The sequence below is a fragment of the Corapipo altera genome, unplaced genomic scaffold (genome assembly GCF_003945725.1).
Source record: "Corapipo altera isolate COAL_440 unplaced genomic scaffold, ASM394572v1 46, whole genome shotgun sequence".
Classification (NCBI taxonomy): domain Eukaryota; kingdom Metazoa; phylum Chordata; class Aves; order Passeriformes; family Pipridae; genus Corapipo; species Corapipo altera.
The window spans coordinates 9,535,915-9,562,032 of NW_020884883.1; the positions used below are offsets into that span (position 1 = coordinate 9,535,915).

General features: G+C 41.4%; 1 protein-coding gene across 5 annotated transcripts in view; it reads left to right on the forward strand.

Annotated features, from left to right (window-relative positions):
• The first annotated feature begins 205 nt into the window (after positions 1-205).
• LPIN1 (lipin 1) overlaps positions 206-26,118 on the forward strand; it is an 80,177-nt gene continuing 54,264 nt past the window's right edge. For 2 of the 5 annotated variants that reach the window (XM_027641159.1, XM_027641154.1), the window contains exons 1-2: positions 288-455; positions 21,798-21,854. In XM_027641159.1, coding sequence (XP_027496960.1) covers positions 366-455; positions 21,798-21,854 — 147 coding nt within the window. In that variant the 5' untranslated portion in view covers positions 288-365. Of the gene's footprint in view, positions 243-286; positions 456-21,797; positions 21,855-26,118 lie in introns of those variants that run through there. The other 3 variants (XM_027641155.1, XM_027641158.1, XM_027641156.1) reach the window with 3 other exon arrangements.

Consider the following 26,118-nt stretch of genomic DNA (forward strand, 5'->3'; position numbering starts at 1 on the left):
TAAAAATTCCTTATATTCTGTTTCCGGAGTTTATAACTCAGCAAACTGTCTGCCCATAAAATCTCATATGCAAGTAAGGATACTGACTGTTTGGAAGAGAATTTGTGTTTGTCAGGTTCTAATTTTTCACTGAACCTTTTGACTGAACTAGGACACTTGAGGAGTCAGTTGCAAGGAAAGTGTGCTCTGGTTTACTGAGCTCAGGTTTCTTACTCTGACTGTGCTTCCAAGAACTTCGGCAGGTAAAATTAGCAAGCAAACACGATCGCAGGGAAATTATATTCTCTGCAGCTTTGTTGTCTACAGCTAAAACTTGAAGGCAGCTTTTCGTATATGGCAGCAACCAAGAGTGGGTTTAGTGGCGTATGCGGAGAACGGGGAAAAATTATCAGCTCAGGATGTCATCTGAGGAAGAAGACCAGCCAGAGACCCCCATTGGCTCCCCTTGGTCTTGGGTAAGAGCTTATGCCCTAAGGCTGCATAAATCACACTTAAAGCTTTAGAAAAAAAAGTAACAACCTGGGCTGTGTGACCCTCCATAGTAGTGAATATCAGCAGCTGTTTTACTCTCCTGTTGAAGTTTGTGTTTCATGAGTGGTTAGATTATTTGTTCCTGTTCAGTGTGGACATCTTAAAAAGAATTGAATGGGGAAAAGCTTCTTTTGCTTCTGCTGTATATGTCAGATGCTACAAGAAAACCTGACTGATTCTGTACTCCTGGCCATGAAAGCAGCACTGTTGAAAGGTAACTTTTAGGTATAATGGGGGTGAAAGGATGTAAACAGTAGTGTAAATGTTTGCTCTGCAGGTTTGCATTAAGAAAAGAGCCTATGAGATTGTATTACAAATATAGAAATGTCTTGCCATTTTTTTTCAGTAAGATTGAAGCTGCCTTAATGAAATACAATCTACGCTGATGGTCCTCTAACAGTGGCTGCATGGTCCTGTAAGATCTGGGCTTATGCCTAATGCTGCTAAAGAGGATGTGAGTCAGTACAGTTTTCTGGCAGAAAGATAGAAGATGAATTCACTCTGAAATGACTTTTAGTAGAAATAGGAACAGCTCTACTGCATGGTCTGAAAATTCTCTAGGTTTCAGGAAAAGGTGGGGAGGATACAACCAAGGCTTTCAATTACTTAAAAAAAAATTAAAGTGATTAAACGCCAGTTATATGTTTTGAAATTAGTATTTATGGTTTCATATATGGTTTTCTTATCTTTTGATAGACATACACATCTATGATTTTTCTGGGAATGACAATATTTGAAATTGTTTCTAAATGTTAGGCATGAATGTGTGTGATAGCATGGAACTGATACGTCCTGAGGGTACCCAAGGAATTATCTGAGACAGTTGCTTTTTGAAAGTAGAAAGCATGGAATAAATTGGTTTAGCTGCTAATAGAAACATGTATTTAAAGTAGTGTCATCCTTGGAGGAACATGCAGGGATGGTGAAAATAAGCACCAGTTGTTCTCACTATCAGGACAGAGATTTCCTGGTGACCAACAGTATTTGTGTGTTGGTAGATGTCTATTTAGGATGGAAAGGAAGATAATTTATAGGTCTTGATTTCTTAATTAAACATAACTGAAAACTTTCTATTTCCACTGAAAATCCCCTACAGACTTAGCAGAATGGAGACTGGGTGGGGAGAGATGTGTACTGATTGGTTCACAGATGACTGGAGAGCTGAGGAACATCTAGACTACGTTAAACATAAACCAAACTGAGTAGAAACAAAGAAGGCAGGGATTTTATGTTTGCCTTAAAACTTCAAATGCAAGTGAATTTCTGGCCATCAGTTTTAGTAAAAATTAATATGTCTCACAAAATATTTTAACTATTGCATTTGCATGATGTGTACTTTACCTTAAATTTTCTTCTGAAATTTCTTTCACGTAAAGTCTCTAATTGCCAAGGGGAGTTACGGATCCCACTGGTCCTTGGAACAAATGTGTAAGTTTCATTACAAGCTAAATAAATGGTGCTATTCAGCATATAAAGGATATTGGATTTCTGATAGAAATAGATATGCTAAAAATCATTCAAATCTGTTGCTATTGGCCTTTAGAAGCTGCTGACTCTGGGCTTCCCCTAAGGACATCGGAAGAGAAGGACTGTTTGCCTCCATATATTTGCTAAAGTGTTTCTGCATGTCACTCCCTGTAGAGTACAGAGAAAATTGTGGTCCTTGGAGAGGAAGACAGACTATATATATCTGTTAATATTAAAAGCTAATAATAGAGAGCTCTTTGATGAAAAGATGCCTGAGGTATGCAAAGATAAATACATGAGCCCCAGGCTTTGAAATGTAGCAGGTGATTAAAAACTTACATGCTTCCAGAAGCAAAGATTTCTTTTTGTAAGCATCTAGACCTCAAACTTCCTCTGATTTACCAGGATATTGTAAGAGGAGCACATAAATATCATTTCATAAAGACATTTTCTTTCCCTAAAGATATGAATGAGATTGTACATTTTTGTTCTTTCCAGAGTAGGAATAAATAAAAAGTAACAAATAAATTACACATGGATGGCCATATGCTGGGCACAGAAACCTGATTTCCCATTTGTGACTGGGACAGGCACGCATGGGCCATGTGGTGGCAGCTGGGCTTGTGTCACAGACTGCTGGTGGCAGTCAGATTTGAGGGCTGTGGAGCTTCTCTTTCAACTAAATATTGACCAAAATGGCCACTGGTGGGTCATGTGTGAGGATGCTTCTTCCCTCTGCTCTCTTTCCCCCTGGGACAAAGAGCAATCATATTCATCAGGGTGACCAGATCATCTCAGAATGGAGACATGATGCTTGGCCTGACTTGCCCCCTGGCATCCCTGGGCATTGCTGCCCTTCTGCTGTGTTCCCCAGCAGCCACAGCAGCTGAGCCGTGGGGGAATTTGCTGAGTTAGACTTTGTGGTGGGCATTGAAAACCACTAACATATTTAGCAAAGAAACACCCCCCACCCTGCCAAAACCCATATTGGAGAAAAGACAATATTGAGAATATTATTAAAACATCCCCAAGCTCTCCTCATGGTGGTGTTTCTTTCAATTTGACCTCTTAAAGTTGGGGTTTTTTACCTGATAACTAACAAAATACTATGGGCTGTGTAGCTTACATAACAGGTACTGTCAATGCTGTTCATATTTAATTACAGAAGTATCTAGGAGGGACATTAAAAGTACTCACACATCCTCATTATCACAAAATTTTAAAGCAGGACTGAGCCTGTCAAAGCATAGCAGACATCAAGAAAGACTGTGCAAATTCCTGAATCAAATACAAACTTCCCATATGGCCCTAGGCAAAATTCAGGTTTCATTTGCTAGTGTTTCCACTTATTGCAATAGTAGCTCTGCTCTGAGATTCCAGCTTGACACCTTCATATTCAGAGGAATTTCTACAACTTTCACCTGCACCACAGGGACTGAACATCTGTGAAAATAGCCCCTGAGCTGCTTGCACTGGGTACCCAAATTAAACAGGCACACTTGAAAATTGTAACCTTCATTTCCCCCCTACCTGCAACATTTTAAAGTTAATTTAACCTAAATTTTATGTTGCGTTTTGAGGTCTTCTGGGAGAAGCCTTCCAGAAATGCAATGCCTTACTGCCAGTGCTGCCACTGCAGTTGATGCTGCCAAGGGAGAGGGAGTGGTTGGCTTTGCAGGGCACTTCTCAGTTTCTGTCAATCTTTGCCCAGTCCCAGACAGACCACTGGTCATTGATAAAACGCTGTCATTTCTCCAGGGTCACAGGCAGTCTTGGATTTACCAAGTTCCAGTGGGGTTAACAATGTAATTAGCATCAATTTCTCTGGAAAGCTAAGAGTGTCTGTACGTCTTTCACTGTGAGACTTTTACTACATTAAACAGCTTTCCTGTGTAAATCAGAAAGAGTGGGCCAGGGCCAGAGGCTGGTCTCCCCCCACCAACCCTGTTGGAGCTCAGAGCAGACAGAGACCAGAGCCCATTTGCCTGGTGGCTGCAGTCCTGCACTTTACAGCAAGGATGCCTCCAGCACCTCTGAGAGTAGGGCTGTTCCCAGCTGTTCCAGCAGATGGGAATGGTCTGGGCTCTGGGACTGCTCCATCCTGTGGCCCTTTGCTGGTGAAGGAACTCTCACACAGGGCCTGATTCCCCCTTCCCACTTTCTGACCTGTGGCTGATCCATACCATGTCAGGCACAGGGATTCAACTACTGCCCTATGGACAGGGTCCTTGGTGTGAGCTCTCCTTTTTCGTTTTGGTAGGCATTTTACAGCCATGTCCTGAGGAGACTTCAGACTTTTCAGAGGCAGGAGCATCTTTACCCCACAGTGGTCTTACCCTGCCTTGCCTGGCAGGTCAGCAGCTGTAGCCAGGGGAGCAGATGCTGCCTAGTTGCAGCTCCTTGCTCTCATTTTGGAAGGCTGACACTTCAGAGACAGGAGGATATATTTTTGCAAGGTCTCAAAGGTATTCTGTGCAGATCTGTTTTCTTCCAGCATCAAGCACATGTGCTGCCTTCCCACCTAGTAAAGAACAAACAGTAAATTGAACCCAGACCCTTCCCCATGGTTCACCCCAGGGTTCACAGAGCACCTCTCTGGGGAGCTGGTTGCAGGCTGAGTCCTTTCGCATTTTATTTAGGGCAAATTGCTGGAGGTCAGCAATCCTTCTGTATCTGGAGATCATGTCTCAGAAAGCCTTCCAATATCTTAATATAGATCTGAAAGTTCATCTTGGTCCATGGGGATAAAAGTCTGTGAGGGCAGTAAGTGGTTGGCAAATAGTGTCATGGCTGTCAGCTTCTTCACCCCCCATTTCCCGTTGCCTGTACTGCCTTTGTATGATAATCTTTCTTTGCGTGATGAGTAATGCTTTAATAACATTTATCTTAAGCTGCCATAAATGCAAATAAAGTGTTAACCTCTCTGCTTCCTACTCTCCTACTCCTTATAGTGGTCTGTGACAATTCAATCTCACTCAGAGTAGGAGTTTGAACCATGACAAGGCCATAACTCAAGAACTGGTCAGCCCAGGGGTGAGTTTCAGCAGCTCCAGCCAAGTGGCTCAGCAAAACTTATCCTGAGATCTGAGCCACAAGTGCAAAACAGTCCAAAAAGAGTGGAGAATATAAGAAAAACCCAATACAAACAGGTAGAAAGCACAAACACATCTCTAAGAACCAGGGCTGTCTCAAAATCTGAGATTTTTGAAGTCAGTGATACATATTTGTTTCCTGCTACCTACCTTTAGATATCTGCATTTAAAATTTATCAGGCTCTTACTAGTCATGGCAAAGGTTAAAACTCTTTTTCATTTAAAGTCCTCTGTCTCTGGTAGATAAGAATAAGCTTCCTGAAAAGCAGCGGAAGTCTGGCACTTCCACTGCAGCTTCCCAAAGAGTTTCTGCTCCAAATCAATGAGCAGATAAGGGCTGGGCTGTCATCAGCTGGGTATTTCCCAGTGCCATCACCCAGGGAGCCAGGAGGCCATGAGTGCCCTAATGGGGTGCACACAATAAGGGACCATCTTGTTGGCACCTCAGAATGTGTCCCCACTGTTTTTAATGGGTACAAGCTGGGGAGATCATTGGAGAAGAGCCTTCATGGCACAACGGTTCAGGAAAGCAGAACTGTCTTCTACTTTGCTCAAAATGATACAGAGGGGGTGTAGACTGTGTTAAGGAACAGGACCAAATGATCTTGTGGAACTCATTGCTTTTACACAGCTAGAAATAATTAAGAAATTGCAAATGGAGCTGCATATGGAGAGGGCTAGAGACAGGCTTGGAAGTGAGCCTGGGAGCAGAAAGCAAAGCTGTACTTGCCTGTGGAGTAAAGGAGCAATGAGAAGAGAAGGATGTGTTTTGCTGCAAAGCCTTGTGTATGGCCATCCTGTCAGGGCATGCTGCCTCACAGCTCAAGCCCCCAAGGTCCCGGTTCAAATGCACTGTGTGTTAGAACTGAGGTACGTGGAATCACAGTTCATGAAGTGAGGAGGGAAAGGGACCTCAAGACCATCCTCAGAATTGATTTTCTCTCTTTTGGTACCAGTAGCCTCACTCACAGGAAAATCACCCACTATTTTTATGAGAATTTACCAGTATAATGTCATAGAAACGGATGTAGAGAGAAAAAGAAGTTCCTGAAACTGCTCCTCCTTTAGCCTATGGTCTATATTGTTCCAAATAGAGCTTGTAGCTTCTGCTGCACTTTCACCACCATCCTCGAGTTCTCTACACCTGTGCTGCTGTCTATCAGTGCCATATTGGGGTGGTTTCCCTGCAAAGCTGACAGCAAAGGAGAGCCTTCAATCAGCTTTGCAAAGCCTCTTTTTGTTCTGTCCTATGGGGCCCAAGAGTCCCCTCGTAGGCATGAATTTTGTGGGTTTCACTGTGAGTTTTGTTCAGGTTCAGCTTCCTAAGGCACTGCCGTGGTGCTCAAGGGCAGGAAGCAAAATCTTGTTTATCCCTCACTCATACCATTTAGAAGCTACAGCTCTTTAAATCTTCGGCAAGTGGCAAGTAGTGGTTTTTATCTTCACAGTCCCTCAGGAAATTCATCATCAAAACCACAGACCACAGCATAAAAGGGCAATTATTTACTCAAACACAGCAGGTACAATATTACAGGCACTGTTACCAGGCAATGGAGACATGCCCATTCACAATACATGCTCCATCCTTCCTTTTTTCCTTCTTTCCCTTCTGTCTCCTAAATTTCACAAAAGTCTTGGTCTGATCTTGGAGTAAATCTGTTTTTGTGGCATTCATCCTGAAATGTTCTGCTGTAATGGATGAGCAAATTGTCCTTTGCCCAACAGAGATGGGGAACACAAGAGGCCAAGAAATTGCATATCTGCTCCCAAGCAAGGGAGGCCAGGAAGCAGCCCCCTTTCACAAAGGCCTGAAACAACAAGAAAAAAACTCCAGAAAGCGAGACTGAACATTGGCAGTTGGTCTGAAAGAATCTTTTTTTATTCAGACACACTCTCCCTCTGAAGTCAATTGAATCAAACATCTCAGGAAGATCTTTCAGAGAAGTAAGATTTTGCAGGATTAGTCCAGAAATTAATCCAGTACATAGAATATCGATACTTTTCTTTGCTCTTTCTTTAGTCCTTCAGTGATAAAAGCCAGAAACTTGGAGCCTTTGAACTAAGTGGAAGATAACTGATCCACAAATCAGGTGAATAGTTTTAGCATATTCTTCTTTTACATGCAGAGCCAGTAATGTGTCTGTATCGCCACACAGACATTCTAACCCAATCTTATAGTTGTTTTTTTCAAAATTCATTGATTCATTAATGTAATTGTGTTTCAGGCTAGAAATTTGCTAGAGCACTCTGAAGCCCTTCTGGGCTACAAAATATATAAAAATGAAATAAGTATTTTCCAATGAATTTTCATGAACAGGTTGCAATCCCCAGTTGTGTTCCCTCCTGCGTTTGCAGAAGTTGTATAGCTGCCAAAAGGCTTTTAAAGAAAGAGATTTTTGGATCAAAAGTGCCCTCCAGTGGTCCCACACATTATTTATGGCTGGTGCCTGTTATTTATCTTCCTCTTCTTAGAAATGAGGCCATGAGATATTTAAAGCTTGAAGGAAGTACAGCCAATTAAATTGGATGTACCCTTTAAAAAAAGGTTGGATAATCTGAATGTATCCTTACATCCAGATATTTTATACACTTGCTAACCAATATGAAAGTTTCTTCTAAATCAATGTTTTACATCTCAGGAGTGTTTTTTCTGCATTATGGAGGGGTATAAGGCCCTGCTCTCTTTGCTCACCCTCTGCACATAGTACAGCTTCGATGCTAACAGCCTTAATGTAATCTGCTACAGGGCAGAGGTGACCTTTTAAAAACAAATAATATATCATCATGCATCTCCAGGGTAATTTTTAGTTACCCAAGCAATTAGGGATTCTGTATAGCTTTGCTAATAAAATCATTGGTTTTCCTTTAAAATCTGGAAATCAGGATGGATTGCCCTATCTTTTTTCTAAGTATTTTAGGATCCCAGGAACTCATTACTTCTTGAATATTTTAAGGCAGAGAAAGATGAAGTAGGGGTATAAATAGAGGCTTTGAGGGATTTCCATCCCAGTAAATATTTCTGAGAAATCTCTAGCATTCAAGAATTTCCTTTCATTATAAATTTCTGAGCCCCTCCAATCTGCCAGCTTTTGCTTAGAGATTTTCATGAGTCAAAGACATCTGAGGGCTACCTTTTCTTCAGAGGGACATTTTGGAAAGTCAATAGAAATATACTCTTTAATAAATAAATAATTTGCAATAAATATTTTATTTGAAAACTCTTTTGCAAAACAACAGTTTCCTTAATCTGTTTTAGCCTTATATAAAACAAAACAGATTAAATTTGAAGGAGAGTTTTCCCAATAGGTGTTTAAATGTCCTTCATTTCCTTAGCTAAATTGGATTCACTGTCTGAGTCCCTGTAATTTTGTAAGGTCAGTGGAAATGCAACAGTCATTGCAAGTGAGCTAATCTAAAGCAATTACAGACACGACCTTTGCTAAAAAAAGTTTGGGTACTCATAAATCCCTTCTCCTGGAAGTTTTATGTTATGTGTGCAATAGAGGCCAAAACTTGAATGTAAGTCAAAGAAGACTTGACTCTTAGTTAAGATTGAGAAATGATGTGTAGCTGTTGACCTAATCAGTGCAGTGCTGGCCTGAGACAGGATGACAAAGCTATTTTCCCTTGTGGTGTTGGATGAGTTTCAACAACCCTCTGCAACTTTCTCAGTTGCTCAGTTGCAAGGGGATTATGCTAATAACATCTTTTGTAATATCCTGCAAGATTCATTGAGGCTGTGCTGTATGTGAGCGGGGTGATGCAGTTAATAAACAGATTATAAACACAATAATACTTTTCTTCCCCTTCTATGTGAAAAGTAACATTAAGTGATTGGAGTTTAAATGAAAGAAGGACTTTAGTTCTATTTTTCATCTCATTTCTCCTTTCTATTTCCCTTCAGAAGCTGTATTAGACTTGTAAAGTAGGAGCTCATGAAGATGGGCACAGATCATTTCTGCAGCAACACATTTGGATATAAACCATGCCATAAAGCTGATGTTTTGCTCAAAATTAATATACTTTCTCTCTCTTTTTCCCCCCAGGGTAGCAGGTTGTGGATAGTCAGGTCCTAATTGTATAACAGAGTACATGTAGTTTCCTTTAACTCTTATTTATTTGACTAGTTCACTAATTTTACACTCTTCCTCCTTTCGTAAGTGCTGCAGAAATCTCTGTAGATCAGGAAATAGTACAGAAAAGAAACTCTACCAGGACCTGGGAAACACAAAGAAGACGGATGGTAGAAGGGGAATGTCATTTTATCTTGGCATAAGTCTGTGACACACAAAAAGGTGGCTTATTAATAGGCATTTGGCAGACATACTACACCATACAACACTTAATGACTGCAAGAAGAAGACCAAAGCAGGTGTCTAATTTCCTGCAGGCAGCCTGTGCCTGATGGGTGGCAGGTTAGCGCAGCAGGAGAGGCAATGGTCATGTTTCCTGACTGTTTTCTTGGCAGTTCAGGGCAGCTAGGTAGGAGAGGGAAGTTTCTGCAATGGATGAGGAACTATGAAAATGTACTGGACTAAGAATTAACCCAATGCTACTGCAGGATCCAGATATTTTGCTTTTGCATGGGCTGGGTCCTTTTCTTTTAGCCTGTAAGTGGGAAAGGGCTATTAGCAGAACAGCCTGTGGTGATGGAGCCAGGTTTGGAAGAAAGGCTGGGAAGAGATAGGGGTTAATGGTAAGAGTGAAGAAGAGGAGAAGGGTGAGGGATGACAGATCCAGGGGCATGGGGACAGTAGCCGGTGAGGAAAAGGTTTTGCTTCCACAGAGTACCCACGTAAGTTGTATGCAAGAGCTGGGCTGCATTCAGCTCAGCAATGCTTTCCCTTGGCTTTTGACAGGAGCTGGAGGGAGCCTTCACCCTCCACTGAGAAGGGCTGCCAAAGGCCAGAGGCAGCAGCCTTTACCTCTTCCTCACATGGCATCTGTGGAAGAAGCCTCAATCCCAGCCACTCCAGAGATTCCCACAGGTTCCCCGGGGCTCCCACCTACTACTTTCCTGTGGACTGATTTGATCTCTACCCACATTGGAGGGAACAAAATAGGATGCTGCAGGCTTTTTTACCTCATTTGTGCTCAATGGAAAGAGAGGCTTTGTTTGAAGCCACGGAAGGATTCGTTTCAACAATCTAAAGGCAACAATCCCGTTGGAGTAACTCAGTCCTTGCAACTGTCTGTACCTCTCCACTGCCTACAGAGGGAACCGTGAGTTCACAGGCTTCCTATAAGATTCGAGAAGAAGCTAATCACTGGGGATCGGCACAACATTTCCACATGGGAGAGGCAGTTCCTCACTTTAACTGGCTTGTATCAGTTCACAGCTATTGAATAGGTGCCTTTATTTGCTTGGTAATGCCAGTATTTTCTGCTTTGTAAAAGCCCTTTTTAAATCCCCAGACAAGCATCCCTGAAATCAGCATATGGGGACTGTTAGAACAGACATATTTCCTGACTACCTGCTGTCCCTGTAGCTGGGCAGCAAGTTCCTTACCTGCCATATTGACCAAGTAAACTTTTCAGCTCATCCTACGCTGCCTACATTAATGATGACTTGTTACTTACAAGCTGGTGGCAAGTAGCAGACAGTGAATGACTGCCCAGACTTTTTAACCCTAAGATGTGGAAAAACACTTTCTTAAAGTAAGGAGGATTTCACAAAACAGACACCCTGGCACAACCTTTTTGTTTTGTATCTGTACAGCATGTGACAAAGTGAGCCACAGTTAAAGGCTCTATGCACTGCTGAAGGCGAGAAAACAGCAGTATAGAATATGAGTCTTAGTGCATGTCCTTTTCCTTTATAAACCCTGGGATAATTTAATATTGGAAAAAAGGAAGCTCTTTTGACTGCTGTACTGATTTGCAGTATGTATTTGCATTTGTTTTCACTTTTCCACTGACTGGGAGAGCTCTGCTGAAGAAAAGCCGACTATTTTCAAGGAGCTGCAATCGCTGATGGAAGTGGTATGCTTTAGAGAAGGTACAAAAGCAGATCTATCCTCTAGGGAAAAAGGTTGAAAAACATAATGTAAAAATAATAGCAGACAGTTCTGGAAACGGTCTTTCCAAGACAGGCAAGAGGTACATTTACAGAAAACAGGTTGCATTTGAGTGCTCTATGTCATGCTGTCCAAAGGAAGCTCAAATGGATCATGTTTTAGCAATGCTACACTTCCTGTTGATTAGAAAGGGAATCCAGGCATAACCACCTTTGTTAAGATTATCTCAGGTAAAAGGGGCAGCTCCAAGATCTGATCCTACTTAAGAAATGTGACCTTGAAGTTAAGGGGAACTATTCTCTGTTCCTCAAGTCAGACAAGTATATCTGGGCTGAATACATCTTTGGATTATATGCCATAGGGACTCCAAATCTAGTGCTATCTCACTAACGCTAGCACTAACAACCCAGCCCAGAGGCAGGACATCTTGCTGCTCAACTGATGCCACATAATGAAGACTGTGATCTGCATGAGACAGGCTCTGAAAATGTAAAGTCCTGTGTTGGCAGCTCAAGCAAAACAAGAACAGCTGGACATACACGCTTGCCCTCTGCAGGAATCCCTTCACACAGGAATAATTACATTATGGGCACTGGATAATGAAGAGACTATAAGTAGTCTCTACTGCACTTTAGCCTCCTACAGTGAACAGATTATCTCCTGCCACCATCTCTCTTTTTGTTGACTACCTAATCTGTGAAGGTAATTTAAAAATGGATCCTGCCAGTCTGGAGTATGAGGAGGTGTTAATTTCTCACAGAGCATTTAATAATTCTTCATCTATCTGAATGCAGGATTGCCTCTGAAGCCCAAAGTACTCAAGAAAATATTATTTACAAAATGGAGGTTTGAATGTTCCCTTGATTTAACTTCTGGGGGAAAATACCTCTTTTCTAGTCAACATAAACAGCGCTTGTGATCCTCCATTGACAGAGGTGGATCTCTCATGTCCTTGGCCCTGTTGCTGGATGCTGGGTGAGGTTTGTGGTGTAGATCTTGCTACCTGTCTCTCTGTATTGTTCTTAAACTATAAATGCAGAAAACAAGAGTCCCAGAGCATTCCTGAGGGCATCTGGTTATGCTCTATTAATCCAGCACTGCTTCACTGCCAGCCTAGGTGCAGTGGCACCTTTAAGAGTGTTAAATAAACACTTGGAGTTGCTCTATTCTTGAGTCAGCCAGCCCTGTGTGGTGACATAAACTGGTGATATAAACATTATTCTCTACAGCCAGGGATCTGTAAAGCTTCACCCATAGCATTGTGCTGCCTGGAGAAAAACTATATGACATTTAACAAAGAGATCAATGGCTGCCATGCCACTGAGCCTGGTTTAGGCAAAATACTGAACGAAAAAGGAGGAGAGACAGGGGACTTCTAAAAGTTTGACATTGTTATATGGTGAAAGAATTTTAAAGCCAATGCAATTATTTTAGTATTAATTAAAGCCCAGTTAAGCACAAGGGATTATTGACATTTAAAAAAATATTTTGAAAGACTTTTAAAGCTTTCTGTGTGAACAAATACTAAACATGTACCACAGCAATAATACATTCCTGCCCCATTGCGTTCTGAGATACTCTCCAAGAACTTGATTCAAAGACTTCCCCTTGTTCTGCACATGCTGTTTTTCTTCTAGTCAGCAACGTCAGCATATGTTGATTGGGTTTTATGACCGCCTTCTTCCTAGAAATAGTCCTGAACAATGTGTAGCGCTAGTGAGAAAAACAAATCACTTCCAATGAAAAGGTACACTGAGCTTTCCCCTCCTCCTTTTTTTCTGCCTTTCTGGACAAAAGCCAGTAGGGAACTACTTTCAAAGTCTATTTATGAACGTGTGTTTACTTTTGCATACACGCAGTTTTTACTACATGTGAGCCCTGTGTACTGACTCAAGCAGCTCAGAACCTTTGTGAACACTGAGAAATTCAGTTTCATAATGGTAGTCTGAAGTTGGTAATGTTTTCTCTATTTTAAATTGAAAAAACAGAAGCAGAGCAAGGTTAGCTGGGCTATGCAGCAGAGCACAGACAGCCTGCAATAGTGCCAGCTGCAATGGAAGTTTCCAAATTTCCTGACCTACCTCTCAGATGGGGGATTGTTTTTCCTCGCCTGTTGTTTCAACTGTAGAAATCTGATCGTGGGACAAAAGGTCTGTTCTCTCCATATTACAAACATACCCATGTTTCCACAAAATGACCTAAACTTACTCCCTAAAAGGCTGTGGCTAGTAAATCCTTCTAAAAACTATGAAAACTACACACAAGACAATGGTACTTTTTTTCTGCTGTTAGTAATGCACATGTGAGGCTTTAAGATTTGACTTCTTAAAGGTTTGAAAGAATAGCATAATTATCAGTATTTTTATCCTAGATAGACAGAGAAAAGTGGGAAAAAAAGTATATTTAAATTCATTTGCATTTTAATGCAGGCTTGTTATGACTATTCCAAACCTGTCATGAAGCCATATCTTAAAACCTGTTGTGCCCATTACTGTTGGTGCCCTTGCTGACTCCGGACAGTGACTTATATGAAAGTACTTAGATATCAGTACTGACTTGACAGAACTAACCTCTGTGGCAAAATTTAATCTTCTCCGAATAAACTGCATTCTGATGGAAGGCTTGCCACAAATCAATGGCCAGGAGGATGGAAAACATCACTGGTAGCCTAAAATAGCCAAGATACCCATAGGGAAGACCTCTGAGTAAAAGTCTACAAGCAAACAAAGTGAGTAAAGAGAAAGAATAAAAAGTCCAACTGACTTTTAAAGGTCAGCCCCAGATGAGGCCATTACCTCCCACTTGCCACGATATTTATGCTGCACTATGGAGGCAGCTGCTGTAGGCAAATGGACAAAGGGCTCAATTCACAACATGAAAGGCTCACACAGCTTTTCAGTGTACAGCACCCAGTTTTGCGCTGTCATCTTCCTAACCCCATCCCCACTACTGAAACTCATGCCTGAATTTGCACAGAAAACAAATGGAAGCAGGGAAATGCTCCTTTCCAAAAGCCTTTTACAAGGTGTTTGTATGTGACCTGTGGTGAAGTTTACTAGCAAGCCAAAACACAATCTGTGCCCGATATTATTTAAAGATCAGGCACAGTACAGCAGCCATAGCAGTTTTATTCTGTGTACTACTGGGTGCTGTGGAGCCTGGGGATCCAATGAGTGGCTCATGCTCAGTTTCTCAAGACTGTAAACAAGCCTGCTGCCAGTTCAGTTCCACTGCTGTACCTGTTTGACCAGAATCCCTCTGAACTAAGCCAAGACCTTCTTAATAGTTCCTGCCTTTTTTGCCTCCTGAGGGTCCTCTGGGTACATGGTAGAGCATGTATCTTGTGACTCAGACTGAACATCAGTGAGGCACCATCAGCTTTGTGTGCTCTATATCACAAAACCCCCAAATTTACAGATTATTCATGGCTGCAGATCCTATATTCTGCCAGAGTTCAGTACTCTTAATTCCTCTGTCTTGTACTTAACAATGAGGGTCTGGATGGTCCAAAGCTTCCCTCAAGGCCAACCGAATGCACAAGGGCATGTGCAGTGCAGATACCTCTGTCATGCAGCTCCACTACCTGCCAGCTTTCTTGGCTGTGAGGAGAAGCAACCATTTAAATCCTTCTCTGGTGAATGGCATGTATGTCCTTCTTCAGTGGTCTGGGGTAAGCTGTGGCCAGTAGCCCCCCTTTCCAGGGCTCATGGTGAAGTTGCCCCGGAAAAGAGTGGGCTGAGAGGCCTCTGAGTCTGGAAAGGCTGATGCCATGAGGGAGGAAGTGAAGATCGGGTGATGTGTAAACATCAGCTCATGAAACACCTTTTGGTAGCCTGAGGTGGTTCCTAAGAGAAACATTCCCAGGTGCAGTGTTAACTGCAGCCATTAAAACATCCGCCAAAAGCAAGCTCAGGTGTGGTGGTGGGGCCACCATCTCTGCCAATGGTGGTGGCAGCCAAACATGCTCCACCCAGCTGAATGATCTGTGGGAGATGACAAAACAGCCTTTATCAACCTATTTTGTAAGATCTTAGATAAACAGCTGATAATTCTTTCTGTGAGTGACTAATGTGAGGTTAAGAAATAGGAGGAGCTAAGCAGGAAGAATCCAGACCTGGCATGAGGCTCTTTCAGGATGTACTTCAAAGACCAGAGTTGGAGTCCCCTGTGTTAACCCAGTGCTGGGATGTACTTACTGAGGTGTGGGACTAAATGAACTGCCATGTAGTGTCTTGCTTCCAGTCCTTATTTTTAACTTTACTAAAACTCACTTTCAAGTGTCGTTAGCAATCCACTATGCCTGAGCCCCGCTGCAGATTGCAGCACCTTGACAGTTCCTCTTCTCCCACTGACACTGAGCAACAAGATTGGAGCTCTGGGACAGAAATGCCATCGAATCAGCATAAATCTGGATTTTTAAATCACTTAGGAACTTGAGGTACTACAGAACTACAGACTGGGAAATGAACTCATTGAGAGCAGTCCTGCAGAGAAGGTCTTGAGGGTCCTGGTGGATGAAAAGCTGGATGTGAGCCAGCAATGTGCACTCTTAGCCCAGAGCTGAGAGTACCCTGGGCTGCATTAGAAGGAGCTGTGGTGAGACCCCATCTGTAGCACTGACTCCAGCTCTGGGGTCCACAGTACAGGCAAGATGTGGACCTGTTAGAGCAGGTCCAAAGAAGGGACACAAAAACACTGGAACACTGCTCCTATGAAGACAGGCTGAAGGAGTTGGGGTTGTTCAGCCTGGAGAAGAGGAGACTTCAGAGTAGCCTTCCAGTACTTCAAGGGGGCTTATATAAAAGAGAGAGACTTGTCACAAGGGCATGTAGACAAGGGGGGACAGTTTTAAACTAAAAGAGGATTATATTAGATGTTAGGAAGAAATTCTTTACTGTGAGTGGTGAGGCACTGGCATAGGTTGCCCAGAGAAGTTGTGGGTACTCCATCCTTGGAAGTCTATAAGGCCAGGTTGCATGGGAATTCGAGCAACCTGGTCTAGCAGGTGGCATCTGTCCCCATGGTAGTGGGGGGTTGAAACAAGATGATCTTTAAGATCCCTTTCAACCCAAGGCATTCCATGATTCTATGATTAAAATGCAGCTATCCATATTTTTAGCAGTGATGGGGCAGGGACAATACTGTGCTTGCACTGTAAGAGCTGCCCTGGCTCTCATGCTGCCTCCAGAGCAATAGAGGCTGTGAGGGCTAGGCAAGTTTGGAGACTCCAAGCTGCTTGTGATCTTTCCACCCTACACCTGTTCCCCTGTCTCCATGTGATGTCTTGGGACCATGGAGCTACCAGGCCCCTTGACTATAATGGCTCCTTTGACTTGGAAGCAAATACATGGGCCAGGTTTGAGTGAGTTGATAAGGTAGTACTGTTTTTTTGTCATGCCTCCTCTGCTTCATACAGTAAAACTTGAATATGATTTCTGTGTTGCAAAGTACTTAAACTGTTCTGTGGAGATCTCCATGGGCTGTAGCCCCATTTGGCCTCCTACAGACCAGTGGCTATATTTACGTAGCCTTCTTGTAGAAGCTAAATGTAGACAGGAATTTTTTGGCTTGATGGGTTAAGACATCAGGCCATTTGACTATGAAATCATTACTGCAGTTTTTGATAGAACTCTCTGTAGTTAGTTTTTTTAATCATTATTTACTGATGTCCCAAGCTTCATCTGACTCTAATTACAACCTCTCCAGGAAAACTAAACTTGTCAGTCAAACCTGACTTACTCCAGATACTAGGAAATGGTTTTCTTCCTCTAGGTCACTTAGAAAGGTAATTTGGTCATGTGCCTAAATTAGATCGTCATCTTATTTTGAAAGAAGGTGTCCGTCCTTCCTCTTTGTTGCTTAAAATTTACTCTGTTGTGGAGGTAGCATCCTCTCACAAAAGGTACCAGCTCTGGGTCACTGCAACAGAACAGATCAGCTGCTCTGCAATAGGCGCCCACACTACAGAGAAAATGGAACTCACCTCTGGGCAGCAGGTGTGGCTCTTGTAATTGTTTTGTAAAATCAAATGCTCTTCAAGGGAAGCGATTGAATGTTTCAATCTGATATTAGCAGCAATGAAGCACACATACACTGTGTACTTAACTACATTTAGAGGCATGATTACTGTAGGAACCTGATTTAAATTACCTGAGTAATTCACAAATGAGTAACTTTGTTTACAACATCTGTTGCATCAATGCAACGGGCTAAACACCAGTCAGGTGATATCATGAGACTGAGTCAGAAGTTTGAGACAGAAGAGCTGCTTAGGTCACCCTGCCCATCCCTTGGCTACTCTGCCATGCTTCCTTATACCTCATTTCTGCAGTTTCCTTAGTCAGATTCAAAACATTTCATGTAACAGGGTTTTCACCACCAGTTTCTGAATTTTTTTCCACTGTGAGATTTCATTGTTAGAAAAGAACTCCTGAAAATGCACACTCATTCTGCTGTGTCACTTCACCACAGAATAATAGAATACAAGGCTGAAAGAGACTCAGAGATCATCTAGTCCATTTCTATGCCTACAGGCAAATTCGGCTATAATTAAAACATACCTGAAAAATGCATGTTCAGCCTGCTCTGAAAGATCTCAGCTTCTTCCACCAAGCCATATGAGAGCTTGTGTGGTCCTGTTATCATAAAGTTTTCCTAATGCCTAAATGTTTCCTGTTTTCTTTCATGCTCACTGCATCTCTATACCTCTCCCAAGGAGACATGGATTACAGTTATTACCTTTTCATTTTTTCCTTGAAATATTTTTATTTAACATGTATTTTTCCCTCTAGTGAGAGTATGAAGTTCTCTTGCAGATATCAGGCCTGTTACCTCTGAGTCTTCTGTTTTACTTCACCTTCTATCAGCTATAATAAATTTCTTAATTCTTAAATGTTTCATGTTTAGTTGGGAAAAATACAGCTTGGCTTAATGCTGCCAGACTGGGGAATATAGGGTCATAAAGACCCTTTTTAGAGGTCAAAAGGCAAATTTAGCTTTGCACCAGAAGTTACAGTTTCCTTATTAATATTATTGAATTTACCCTGACAGTTTAGGAGGATAATATTAATTTTAGTCATCAGGAGAACTGAGCAATAAGGCCTGTGGCATGCCCACACTCCTGGAAGGAAGAAGGTTCGGGTAGCTCCAGAGGTGGTCTAGATCTCTTTGCTACACTGGTGTTAATGAACTAAACAGTGACAGTGGCCATTGTCTGGCTTTAATGTTACTGGTGTAATCTAGACACCTCCATGCTATTAAACTCCATCAGCACCCAAAACCGGTCGGCCCCCTTCAGGTGCCTATTGGAAATACTCTGTGCTCATTCTCAAACTGGGAGCTGCCAGCTGGCCGTGGCACCCGTGCCAAGTGCTGTTCTTCCAGCGACAGGGCACAGACCAGAGCGTCCCAGTGACTCCGCCTGTGCCTTGACTCTGATTGTCTTGTACAGGAATAGCACTTGTGTCCTATTTCACTAACTCAAGTGCGAGGTCATCTTTTCCCCACATTAGCTTGTTCTCTAAGGTCAGCAGGGTGCCTACAGAGGCTGGCACAACTGAAGAAAAGATTTAATGCATTGTGTCCGCTTTAAAATAATTTTTGCTCCTGTCAGTTTGCATTTCCAAGCCTACTAAGTCGGAAAAGCAGACAGTCGATTTACAACAGTCACTCTGAAAATGGACAAAATATCATTCAATAAATACTAAATTTTTCCATTAATTACAGGACTGAATGAAAGCTCCTTAGGGTTGTTTTTCAAAAGCGGGCAGGAGCAGCAATTAGAAAACTCTAAAGATCAAATACTAAACTGCAACATTAACTGTACTTTCAAACTGCTGGCAGGGATCCTGGAGAGTCGCGTGGTTGTTGCACCAGTACACAAAGAATGTTTTACAGGCCTGTCTCTGATCACTGTTTTTCAGACGAACTGAATGCACAGGCACTTTTGTACAATTACCAACTCTGTTGCAACACACTGTTGACTTTTCTGCTGATGAAACATACTGTTTTCCTGTGGCGGTTCCTATTATTATGTTTCGGAGATTTATTTTTTGGATCAGGGAACTTTGATTGTTTTTAAGAAAGACAGAAAAGGAAAGAATGAGTGCACTTAGCTCAGGAGGCCAACTGTATCCTGGACTGCAGCCAAAGCAGCATGGCCGGGAGGTTGGGGGAGGTGTTTCTGCCCTTCTACTCTGCCCTGGTGAGACCCCACCTGGAGTGTGGCTTCTATCTCCGGGGTCCTCAGCACAGGAAAGGTGTGTGGATGTTTTACTCCACAAAAATCCAATCCCCAAGCTTCCTCTACCTCCCCGCAATTTACCTCAACACCAAAGAGAAACCAAGACAACCTGTTAGAGCAGATCCAGAGGAGGGACACAAAAATGATCAGAGGGCTGGAATACCTGTCCTATAAAGACAGGCTGAGAGAGTTGGAATTGTTCAGCCTGGAGAAGCTGAGACCCCAGGGGGAGATCTTAGGGCACCTTCCAGTAACTAAATGGGCAACAAAGGACCTGGAGAGGGACTTTTTATAAGGGTATGTAGTGACAGGACAAGGTGGAATGCTTTAAACTGAAAGAGGGTAGATTTATATTAGATATTAGAAAGAAGTTTTTTACTGTAATGGTGATGAAGCACTGGCACAGGCTGTCTAGAGAAGTTGTGGGTGCCCCATCCCTGGAAGTGGTTCAAGGCCAGGTTGGATGGGGCTTTGAGCAAGCTGGTCTCATAAAGCTTATACTCCCCATAGCAAGGGAGTTGCAACTAGATTATCTTTAAGGTTCTTTCCAACCCAAACCATTCTATGACACCTCTGAGACACAAACAGGCACATGCAACATGAAATTGTAATTATATCGAATTCGACATTTGCATACAATATGCATGTGTGTTTCAACAAATAATTTAGCCTGCAAGAGTGTTTCTGTTCATTTAACTATTGATGCAATAATGCCAGTATTTTTATTCTGCTTCTGAGAATAGAAAGGATAGACCACTTGTTAAAACAATGGGCCACATATAAAGATCTATTTCTAATTCAGATGCTAGAATTCCTTTGTGATGCAGATAAGTAATTTAATCAGGGTGTGTCTCAGTTTCCTTATCTGAAAAACAGAATTTATAATACCTCCTGGTCCGTAAGATTGTTGAGAGACTCAGTAAATTCTGTTTGAATAGTGTTGTGCAATCCCTAGTGTAATGTTCCAGTGCAAGATATTATGGTGAACGGAGAAGGGCTGTGTGCCAAACCGCTATGTCTTCTGATGGTGCCACCCCAAACTCACTTATCACATCCCCAGCACAAAATGTTATTTTAATTATACATATACCAGAGTGTGTGAGTGTAATGAACAGTAAAGGAACCCTTAAGAACTGCACCTACTAGAACTGGGTGAATTTATTTCTGTAATGCTTGTTTTTCGGTTTCTGATTGCTCCTTATTTGTATTTGTTTCATTATCTTAATTCAAATAAAAGAAAGTTCAGAAAAAGAATAATTTCATGCCTTATCTATTTAGACAGTAAAATTCCACAGAGTATTCTAGGTTTCATATAACTTGGGAATGACAGAGAGCAGAATGGGTTGGGTTTTGTCTGGTGAGCATTTGTGTTTGAAAAATTTTGATATTTGAATATGAGGAAATATGAGTATTTTCAGAACACACCACCAGCAAACCTGGTCACATTTGGAAGTTAATTCTTCAAGGCAAGAAAGGGAAATCTTTCAAATTATTTTTTCATATCATCAGCATATTTGTTGATCCTGTAGAATTAGTTCTTTCAGTATGAAATTTCACTATGAAATAAAAAGTAGTATAAAATGCAGTACAGAATTTCTCTTCAATAACTTCCTTTTATTTTAAACATGTGGCCCTTCATCTTCAACAACACTGGAAGCTTACCCTATTTAGTGGATATTAATTTATTTCAGTGTGTCTTGCAACTGTGGCTTCTTTAAAAATGAAATCATCATTCACTCCTACTTCTGCGCATTCAAAAAGAGGTTGTCACAGTAATTGTGTGCCACCTCAGCTGTGGGGCTCTGTCTGTGGAGGTATAACCACTCTGCTGAGGCTCTTGTGCTGCCTGTCAGCAGGGCATTGCTCATGGAATAAACTCATGGCTCTGCTATGAGGCTCCTGAGCCCCAGGTTGCTTCAAAGGGGGTAAAGTGTGTTCTTCTTGTCCTACAGAACTTCTTTTCCTATCTTACTTGATATTAGAGGTCTTCCTGTGCCATGAACAAGTCTAAGAATGCTGCATTACGAAAAGACTTTTTTCCTAGGCAGTGGGGTAGAATTACAACTCTACCTCTTCCCTTTGTATTGGGCATCCCCATACTGCAAAAGGATAAACAGAGACTGTTGTGGTCCCTGCTTCTTCAGAGCTTGCAGGGATCCTCTCCTTCCAAGCTCTCTCCAGCTGATGACACAGATCTTACCAGCAGAGGACTAAATCCTTCTGCAAAACCCCTAAAAACTGAGGCAGAAAGAGAGAACTGAGAACATTTCTCAGTTCAGATAAAGAGTGAGGATGACACAAGGGTAATGTGGCTTACAAAAGAATCACAGGAGAGGTATTCATTAAGAGCAGCTGCATTTCAAGGACCATGATTGAGGCTTGTATACATTAACTTCTCTGTATAGTTAATTAACTGCATTATTTCTCATTATTTTTTGTTTCTTTCAGATTCCATTGATGAAAGATCCCGGTTGGATTCGAAATGTCTGGACTCGCAATCTAAATGTAGGAATTTAATTGTTCATTTGCTTTTTCAACTCAGTGCCATAAAGCAGGCCTAGCTGGAAGCCCAGGGAGTCTTTGCTAAAGCAGGATCAGGCAGTGGTTAACTCTTTCCAGTTTCTGGTACCCAGCTTGTTCAAGTATCACCCTTTGGACACTGTTACTATATGTCCCCCGTGGTATTACTATTCTTGTTTGGAAAATTTGGGTGGCTCCAGTGGCCCTCACACGTGGCTGGTACCAGCAGGATAAGGATGGAAACAGCACAAAAGTTTGGAAAGTTGGCACCTGACCTGGGCAATAAGCACAGAATGAGCAAACCTGTGGCAAATGTGAGATGCAAAACATGTCCCAAGCCAGGGAAAACATGCCCAGACATCCCTGCTGCTGCTCTCCTGGAAGGCAGAGAGCACATCTATGAGGTGGTGGTCTTGGAACACAGCCATGGATTGACAGAAAAACTACTCAGGAGAAGAAATGAGAGAGGGGGAATGGCACTTCCCACCCCAGTGATAGATCTGCCACTGCTGAATGATTAGTGGAGGGAAAAGAGGTAGATCTGGGGATCAGACTGATGATTTTCTAAGTGACTCTGGATTGTATTTCTCAGTGACCTACTCTTACAGTGATAGTGGAGCAGAGTATTTAGATGCTGACGTGTTTGAAATCATACGCAAGACCATGGCATTTCTACCCAGCATCACGCAGAGCAATGCAATCATATCCACTGAGCTGAGCTACTGGAAACCACACAGCTCTGTGTAGTTTTCACAGGAGATATATTAGTCTGGGTGGAGTATAATCTTAGCATAGCTATAGTGCTATCTCATGTAAATCCCACTCTGGTGTTTCCAGGCAATCTACACAGTGCAGTGTAGGATATATTCTATGATTTACAGAAGAACCTTCCTGATCCAAGAGCCTGTGGAGAGTCACATGTAACTCCTCAGTGTGTGGTGGCTGGTTGGTAGAACCTGGTAGCTTCTCAGTTTGGGTGTGGCAGATGTAGGAAGGTATGTCAGCTTCTACAAACTGAAGATCTAACCTTCATGAAGAGTTTGATATTAGCAATGTCATGTAAACTGGACAGGTACAAAAGCCAAACAGGCAGTCTGAAATGAGGACGAGGTTGGTTGCTGTTGTCAGGGCTTCCGTTTGGACTGTAGCTGAGCTCTGCAGACAGAAAGGTACCTTGAAATTCAAAATGCCAGTAAAATGAACAGAGAAGGAACTCCAATTAACAAAGGACAGCACAAAATCTGAAAATTAAACATATGTAAGGCAATACTACAGATGTGATCTTTTCATTCCAAACTTCGGGAACATTCAGATCTGCATTCAGGTGAGATTCTGAACTTTACAAGAACATCTCCCAGCTAACCAAAACATGCCATGTGAACTTGTACTGTAACTTTGAAAGAACTAAGGATGATGCATTCTTCCAGTAAGGCTATACTTTAAGAAGAATCATGTTATGTTTTATTTGAGAAAAATTTTGTATTCTTCTTTAGGTATCAATACTATGTTGTTTGCCCTAAATGTGTCATAATCTAGTACAGAAATACATGAAGAAGAGAAGGAGGAAGAATTTTGTAATGTGGATGTACCATATTTAAAATGTGCTGCACAGAAAGAAGATCATGGGAAATTAGCAAACCACTAATAATAAAAGAAATCTCATGGGTGTTGCAGACAAAAGATATATTTGCACTAAGCTGGGCCTATGTCTGCTCAGAGAAGATAGCAGTATGAAACAGAAAGTGAGAAACCCACATCAGATTTAATCTGCCAGGGGAAGCAGAATTGCACAGAACAAATTACATCTGACCTGGACAAAGCAGATGAGCAATGAGTATGATCCCAACCCCACACAAGCAACATGAAAAACACGCAGCGTGAATGAGCTGGGATGTCACCTAGGGCTGCAGGGGAGGGACATCTGATATCACCAGGATGACTGCACAGGGAAGCCTTTCTGTTTGTGCACAAATTGCAGTGTGGGAGTGGGAATGGGGAAAACAGTGTCTGAAGAGTTCAGATTAGAAGCAGACATGTACCTTGACATGACTCTGAACTACCTGTGGGTATGACTTTGTTTTTTATTCTATGAAATAGAATTATTTTCTGACCAGTCCTTTGTCTCTCCTTGTACTACAGCAGAGCTTGATAAAAACACTGCTTGTCTAGTTTGTTCCTAGTCTTGCTATTAAAAAAAAAAAGAAAAATCTTCACCTGTTTGAAACAATGACCAAGGCCCTTTGCTTATGTAATACAGAGTTCACTGGCTTGAACGGGATTATATTGTTTTGTGTAAACTGAATATCAGGCCTGATACTTTCAGGCTCTAAACTCACTGGGATGGGAATTCTCTTTGTGCCTGACACACTGAACACAATGCCACTGATGTGCAAGTAATAGTAAAACAAGCTTATGTTGCTTTTGTGGGCAGAAGCTGCTAGTTTTGGGAGACTGTGCATAGATTTGTCTGAAGTAGAAAAACAGTACAATCAACTGGAATGAGGGTAACAGGAACGAGGCAAAGTCTCTGATGAATTCTCATATTTGCATAATGGAATATGGAAAGTATACAGGCTGCCAGGTCAAAGGCTTTCTGTCCCAGGACATGCTGGACCTAATGAAATGGATTTCACTAATTTCACCAAAGTAAATGATTTCCATAGATTTACCTAAAATGCTTGTTTTAAGACAAACCTCTGCCTCATTTATGGAACAAGGATGAATAATTTTCACAGTGTGCTAATTCTTGAATGCAGCTATTTTATTGAAATAACTCTAAAACAGAATGTTTAAAAAGACTTCTTGTATGTATGTGCAAGTGCTTGTAAGCTCTTTTCAAACGGTAAACAGGAATACATGGAGACAGAATTGACCCTCACTGGCATTTATGCAAAGGGAGGATATAGAGACTTAAATGTAGAGCAATCGGGGTTGGTAACACATTAAATTACAATATCTTAATACTGGACTAACTAAAATTGTTTCAACTTTCTCAGTTCAACACTGAATTACATTTTGTTATAATGGATCATTGCCTCCTGAGAGGCATTCCAATATATCATAATTTTTGACCATTTTAAGACAGGTGTTTCACTTGCAAAAACTTTTGTGCATTTTAGACTTGAAGACTCTTTTATACTGAAATTTTTATTAGAGTAAAATTCTAATTTTTGCACAGCTTTCATCACAACAGTAAAAATCAGAAAAAAAAAGAGAAATACCTCCTTTCAAATAACAGACTGTAGTTTCTCCATCATCTGAATACCCTTTGTCACAGCAAACCTCAATTTAGTTTTCCAAATAATTATTTTTAGACTGATGGAGATGAAATTCTGCTTAATTTCAGTTCTGAAATAACATTCATTCCTGTGTTCAGAGATTGTAGTGCTATAACACTTCTGGAGAGACTACACTCATTTTGACACTGACCATGTTTTCAGGGAAGGATTTACTACTGAGTTACCAGGGACACTTCTCCCACACATAGAAATTTGAACATGAAACTGACATAAAATAAAGTACCATTTTCATTATTTTGCAAAGTCAATCAAATCTATTAACTATATTAGTACTCCAGATGTAGAAATCATATCAAGCCCAATCCTCAGATAATATCACATAGATATGCATGTCCTTAAAGAAGATGTAATGAATGATAGCAGGTACAAAACAGAAATAAATGACAATGTTCCTGCTTTAATACACCTGACCAGGAGAATGAATTGCTTAGATAAGAGAAAGACTGCACTTAACAACCTTATTTACTGATTTATTGCCCAGGCTTGATGCAAATAATTAAAGAGAATTTATTGTCCTGTGACTGCATGTGCAGGATTTAATTGCGTGCCTCAAGATTTTCACACAATCTTGAGTATTAACTGTATATATAACAATATATTTTTAAGAACAAACCAACCCATAACAATAAGTCAGCTTTGATGGCAAGTAAGACTGAAAAGATTATTTTCTTGAGCAAAATATACTTTTAAACATTGTCATTGTTCCATATAGCTCAAATTTTGCATGAAAAATATTATGGCAAGCATTCAAAGGATGATTGTGCTTTAAATTCAGAACAAGCACAGTCCTTGGCATAAACTGCAATCACTAAAATCTCCAATAATGGAATTACAAGGAAAGTGCTTCTAAGACAGATTATCCCAAAACAGTATCTCACCTCTCCCCCTGAATCACCCGGTACTGAGTCTAGAGGTTAAAGATCAGAGAGATCTGAAATCTCTGCTGCCAG